The sequence below is a fragment of the Macaca nemestrina genome, chromosome 12 (genome assembly GCF_043159975.1).
Source record: "Macaca nemestrina isolate mMacNem1 chromosome 12, mMacNem.hap1, whole genome shotgun sequence".
Classification (NCBI taxonomy): domain Eukaryota; kingdom Metazoa; phylum Chordata; class Mammalia; order Primates; family Cercopithecidae; genus Macaca; species Macaca nemestrina.
The window spans coordinates 57,615,921-57,621,920 of NC_092136.1; the positions used below are offsets into that span (position 1 = coordinate 57,615,921).

General features: G+C 52.8%; 1 protein-coding gene across 9 annotated transcripts in view; it reads left to right on the forward strand.

Annotated features, from left to right (window-relative positions):
• Positions 1-5,000, forward strand: part of LOC105488735 (LIM domain only 1) — a 44,529-nt gene extending 39,529 nt beyond the window's left edge. For 8 of the 9 annotated variants that reach the window (XM_011753089.3, XM_071075138.1, XM_071075137.1 and 5 more), the window contains 2 exons: positions 2,153-2,278; positions 4,557-5,000. In XM_011753089.3, coding sequence (XP_011751391.1) covers positions 2,153-2,278; positions 4,557-4,662 — 232 coding nt within the window. In that variant the 3' untranslated portion in view covers positions 4,663-5,000. The remainder of the gene's footprint in view (positions 1-2,152; positions 2,279-4,556) is intronic. The other variant, XR_011610858.1, reaches the window with a different exon arrangement.
• Positions 5,001-6,000: the final 1,000 nt, after the last annotated feature.

Here is a 6,000-nt window from a genome sequence, read left to right on the forward strand (position 1 = left end):
GGGGTTAAGGAAGAATGTTCAGACTAGGCATGGTGGCTCATGCCTATAATTCCAGCACTTTGGGAGGCCAAGGCAGGCAGATCGCTCCAGTTCAGGAGTTCGAGACCAACCCTGGACAACATGGTAAAACCCTGTTTCTACAAAAAAACAAAAACAAAAAAACAAAAAAACAAAAAAAAAAGAGCCAGGTGTAGTGGCTGCACGCCTGTCGTCCCAGCTACTCAGGAGGCTGAAGTGGAAGGATTGCTTGAGCCCAGGAGTTTGAGGCTGCAGTGAGCTGTGATCGCGCCGCTGCACTCCAGCTTAGGTGACAGCTCTTGCTGACCCTGTCTCAAAAAAGAAAAGAATGTTCCTGGGGATTCACCCCTTGAGGACCTAGAAGGGGCCTCCATGTCTGGAGGTTTAGGGCATCACCTGGGGGCTGAGCCTACCGGGTTAGGACAACATGGCAGACCAGCTGATGGGTCCACTTGACTTGGAGAGAGAGGCCCACAGTGCAGAATGGGCTTATCAGGAAAAAGCACCCACAAGCATACAGGGCCCTGCCAGCTACTAGGGATGGAAGGTAATTTTTTTTTTCCTCTGGCAGAGGCAAGGAATGACTGTAGGACCAGCTAGACCAGTGGGCTGGGATGGGAGCGTGGCTTCCTTGAGCTGCTCAGGCCGGGAGAATGGCTGTCCAGAGCCTGCGCCCTCTGCAGCAACTGTTCCTGGGCTGATGGCAAGAAAAGCCCCTCTTGGCAGGCAGATGCTGTGGCCCAGCCTTTGTCTGCCTTAATCTGAGCCACCAGGCAGCTCAAGCTGATGAATAATGGAGCCAAGCTCATCTGCAGGCGCCTCAGCTTGAGCTGGACAAATTGGGGATTAGAGGGGCCCCCCTCTTCTCAGCCTCCTTGCCTCACTTGGGGCTTGTTCTGTCTGTGTGTAGGAAAGAAGCAAGGAGGAGCTGGGATGGCTCAGACCTTTGGGACATCCAGCCGAGGGCTGGCCTGCATGGGGAGGGAGTAAACTCCCTGTCCCTAGAGCTTTACAGCCAGCAGATGAGAGGAGGGATGCCTGCCTCAAAGAGGCATTTGTGCCAGATGTCCTTGGTGCTTCCTTTGGGCATCAGTTCTGTTTTACAGCATCTTTGAATAGCATCATCCATCCCTATTTTACAGAAGGATAAACTGAGGTTCAGAGAAAGGAGAAAAAAAGGGACTTAGGCAAGTGAAACAGTGAATTTGTCATGGAAAAAGGATTTAATAAAACACTTTAATTTTGCCAAGGCACAGTGGCTCACGCCTGTAGTCCCAGCACTTTGGGAGGCTGAGGCAGGAGGATCATTTGAGGCCAGGAGTTCGAGAACAGCCTGGCCAACATAGTTAGACCCCATCTGTATTTTTAAAAAATAGAATAATAAACACTGTAATGTCAAAGGTGGGAAAAGCACGTCACACAGTAGTTTAGAGCATGCCTTCTGGACCAACGCCCTGTGACTGTCCAAGTTGTTTCTCTGTGACTCATTTTTTAAATCTTTAAAATGGGGAATAACAATAGTACCACCTCCTAGGTTTGCTGTGAGGATTAAGAGTTAATCTTTGTAAAGTTCTTAGAATAGTGGCTGACACACAGTGAACCCTACCTAGGTGGTTGCTTAGTGAATCGTGACTGAGAATTTACAACAGGTTTCACAACTACCCCGTGAGGGGTATGTTTCAGACTTTGTTTTATAGATGACTTAAATGAGGCTCAGAGAGACTCACTGACTTGCCTGAGGGCACACAACCCAAGATTCACATTCTGCCCCTGAAATTCAGGCTTGTGTGGTTCTGGATCCCTTGCTCAGGGCCCAGCCTAGGATTCTCTTGGTGGCTCCGGGGCTTGAGGACCCTTGTGGGAGCCTGGGAGGGGGCCTTGGGATAGGCAGTGACAGCCAACTCCTGACCCCCTACACACCCTCCCTGGAAGGGGATGTGCCGATTTCTTGGCAGCCTGATGTCAGGGCGGAATCTAAATGCTGCCCTCAGTGCTCTCATCCTATTGCATGAGCCCACCTGCCAAGCCCACAAGTTGGAGGATGGGAAGGACCCTGGATGGAGGCAACTCCTTTCCCCCTGCCCACCCAGCTCCCCAGAATGCTGCTGAGTCCTCTGCACCCTTCCCTCGGCAGGCTCTTTGGTACTACAGGGAACTGTGCTGCTTGCAGCAAGCTGATCCCAGCCTTCGAGATGGTGATGCGGGCCCGGGATAACGTGTATCACCTCGACTGCTTCGCCTGCCAGCTCTGCAACCAGAGGTCAGTGCTGGACTGGCAGACCCAACACACTCCCCAGATGCCAGTCTGAGGCCTGCTGGGATGGGCCAGGAGCACGGTGGAGGCGTGCAAGCAAATGCAGGTCGCATGTGTGTATGTGGTGGTGTGTGCAGGTTATGAGCGTGCATGTGCTTTATGTGTTTTGTGTGTGTGTAAGCTTGGTAGCCAAATGTGTGCACTTTAATACTGGGTGTGCACATCTGTGTGGCACATTTCTGTGTGAATATAATGAAGGTGTGCATGAGTTTACTGTGTATGCATAGCGAGTGTGCATGTGCATGCATGTGTATTTGTAAATGTCATGTGCAAGTGGGCACATGTGCATGATGGAATTGATATGCATTTGTACATGTGTTTTTAAATGGGGGTGTATGTGTATGTGCAATGTGTGTGCATGATGAGGTGAGTATGCATGTGCATACATGTTTTATTTTATTTTTTGAGATACAGTCTCACTCTGTTGCCCATGCTGGGGTGCAGTGGCGTGATCTCACAATCTTGGCTTACGGCAACCTCTGCCTCCCGGGTTCAAGTGATTCTCCTGCCTCAACCTCCCAAGTAGCTGGGACTACAGGCGTGTGCCATGACACCTGGCTAATTTTTTTTTTCTTTTTTTTTCTTTTTTTGTATTTTTAGTAGAAATGGGGTTTTACCATGTTGGCCAGGCTGGTCTTGAACTCCTGATCTCAGGTTATCCGCCCACCTCTGCCTCCCAGATTGCTGGGATTACAGGTGTGAGCCACCGCGCCCAGTCTGTATATGTGTTTGAAATGTGCACGTGCATGGGATGACGTATCCTCCCACCCCCGTACCCAGTGTGTAGTATGTGTATGTGTGTGCATCTACGTTCCAGTGAGAAGGGGTTCCCAAATCTAGAGGGCAAAGTCCCCTTAGGGAGTGGCCACTCTCTCCTCACCCAACCCTTGTGATTCTGGTTCCAGCCCAGCCTCTTTTCTGGTCTCTTGGCCCCAACTCTGTGCCCTAGCCCTGTGGGAGTCCCTGGGGACCTAAGGAGCCAGAGCCCTTTAGTTCTGGCTGGGGCCTAGCACCAGAAGGCAGGCGCTTTTCTCAGGAGCCCCCAGGTCAGGTAGGAACGCATACAAGTGCTCCCTGAAGTGAGGTTCAGAGGGACCTACAGGGCACGCTGGTCTGGCTGGGGGCTCTGGCCAGACCTGGTGCTAGGAGGGCTCAGTGAACTTACAGCGCCACCTGGTGGTGTGACTGGAATCTGCTGGAACTAGGCCAGTGATCCCTGGGGTCTCACTAAAGGCTTCACCCACCCTGGGGACATCTTTAGGGAAAGGACTGGAATCTTCCATTACTTGGGGAGGACTAGGAGACAAACGAAGGATCTTCCCTGGGTAGGAAAGGAGATACTGGAACAGGGTCATCTCCTAGAAGGATGCTTTAGGTAACCTACCGATTTTGTTTAGAGGAAGAATGAATGCCCTGTACTGAGCCATCCTCTTAAATTGGGGAGAGGGATAGAGGGATGGAAGAAACAACCATTTTATCCCTCCCTCCTTACCCATCTCTGCCTTTTTTTTTTTTTTTTTTTTTTTTTTTTTTGAGACTGAGTCTTACTCTGTTGCCCAGGTTGGAGTGCAGTGGTGTGATCTTGGCTCACTGCAACCTCTGCCTCCCAGGTTCAAGCAATTCTTTGCCTCAGCCTCCCAAGTAGCTGGGATTAGAGATGCCCACCACCATGACCAGCTACAGTTTTTTTGTGTTTTTGGTAGAGATGGGGTTTCACCACCTTGGCCAGGCTGGTCTTGAACTCCTGACCTTGTGATCCACCCACCTCAGCCTCCCAAAGTGTTGGGATTACAGGCATGAGCCACTGTGCCCGGCTCCATTTCTGCTTTTCTCCATCTGTCTCCCTCTTTGGTCTTTTTCTGTTTGTCCTTTCCCTTTCTCCCTCTCTGGGACTGGGGTAGGCTGTTCCTGCACCTCTCCACCAACCCCCCTAATCCTACACTCACCTCCACAGGGACCTGACTGTGGAAGCCTGTGGCCCAACTGTCTCTCTGTCCTACCACTCCAGGCTACGGGGCCTGGCCAAGGTTGGGGCTGGCCTGGGGGAATTGCCCAGGTGTGCTGTGGGGACTTTAGGCAGTCCCCTCTGGAAGGTTCGAGGAACAAACTTCCCCCACCACCTCCCACATAGCCCACCTCCTAGGCCAGGCCGGGTTCTGTCTGCAGCACCCCCTTACCCACTGGAACCTTCCCATGGCTTCTCTCTCTCGCTTGGATTTTCTAGATTTTGTGTGGGAGACAAATTCTTCCTGAAGAACAACATGATCTTGTGTCAGATGGACTATGAGGAGGGGCAGCTCAATGGCACCTTTGAATCCCAAGTTCAGTAACACCCGGCGCCTGGCCTCCAGGCCCGTCTGTCCCATCTGCCCGCCTGCCCACCCGCCTGGCCGGCCAGCCAGCCACTCTGCCAGTGCAGGCTGGCCAGCCAGCCACTCTGCCAGTGCAGGCTGGCCAGCCACTCTCCTGCCACCTTAGAACTTCTCCATCCTCGATGGGAGGGACGGCCCTTCCTCCTCCACCACCGCCCGTCTGTGTATGACCCCTCCTGGGGCCAGGCCGGGCCTGTACAGTCTGTCTTCTGTATATAAATGGGAACATTTATTTTATGAGAAATGTAATGCGATTTTATTACTGGCGTGGATTAAACTTATGAATGTTTCCGGGAGGTTACTCTGCGTTGTTCACATGACTGACACAGACCTGGGGCCCCTCCCCTCTGCCTCTCAAGGGCAGAGCACAGAGCAGGGTGGGGGTCTCCGGCACGTGCTGTAGCCGGGCAGGGGAGCAACAGGCTGGCTTTAGGGGAAGAAGCTGGGAGGAACGAGACAACTCAGAGACCCTAGCTCCAGCCGGAGGTGAGACCTGAGGCATCTTCCCTCTGGGAGAGCACACACTCTGGCCCTGAGTAGGTCCCCAAGAAAAGGGGCCTTCCCTACCCTGTGTTCCATCCCCTCTGTTGAGACCCCCGACTGAGGGCACAGATGGAGACCCAGCTCTGACCTTTTCCCCAGTAGGACCACAAATCTTGTGTCCTCTGCCATGGGAGCACCATGCTGAAACCTCTCTTCCCTTTTAGGGTGACGGACAGTACTTGTTGTCTCTGCGAGCAGCTGGGGCCCAGCTTTCTGCTCTTCTGAGTGAGCAAGAAAAATCCTGTTTCCTTTCGACTCAGCCCATGCAGTCTGGAGGCATCCATTTATTCAGTCAGCAAACCTCAACAAACTCCATGTCTCAATCCCATGCTGCAACCGGGGGTGTCCTGGAGCAAATCAGATGTGAGAATGAATCATAGATCAGACACTGTCCCCGCCCTTGGGGAGCTTGCTGTGGGGGTGGAAAGTGGAAGCCATGTTGCGGGGAAAGCCAGGAAAACAAAGCACATCATTGTGAGGACAGAATGCTGTGCGGAGACCTGGGACAGGCCAGTTCCCTCTGCGGGACACAAGGCCACTTGTGATGACTTAAGAGAGTCATGGATGGACAAGTCAATGCACATATGGTCAGACAGACATGTGCTGCAGGCAGGAAGGATGGACACACAAGTAGACAAGTGTGTAGGCAGAGACAGGCAGGAGAGGTGGAGGTGGGCAAGCCCCATCACTCACCTCCAGCCACAGCTGCAGCAGACAGGCAGGCATCAGGGCGTTTCCCACCTCCCCCGCTGA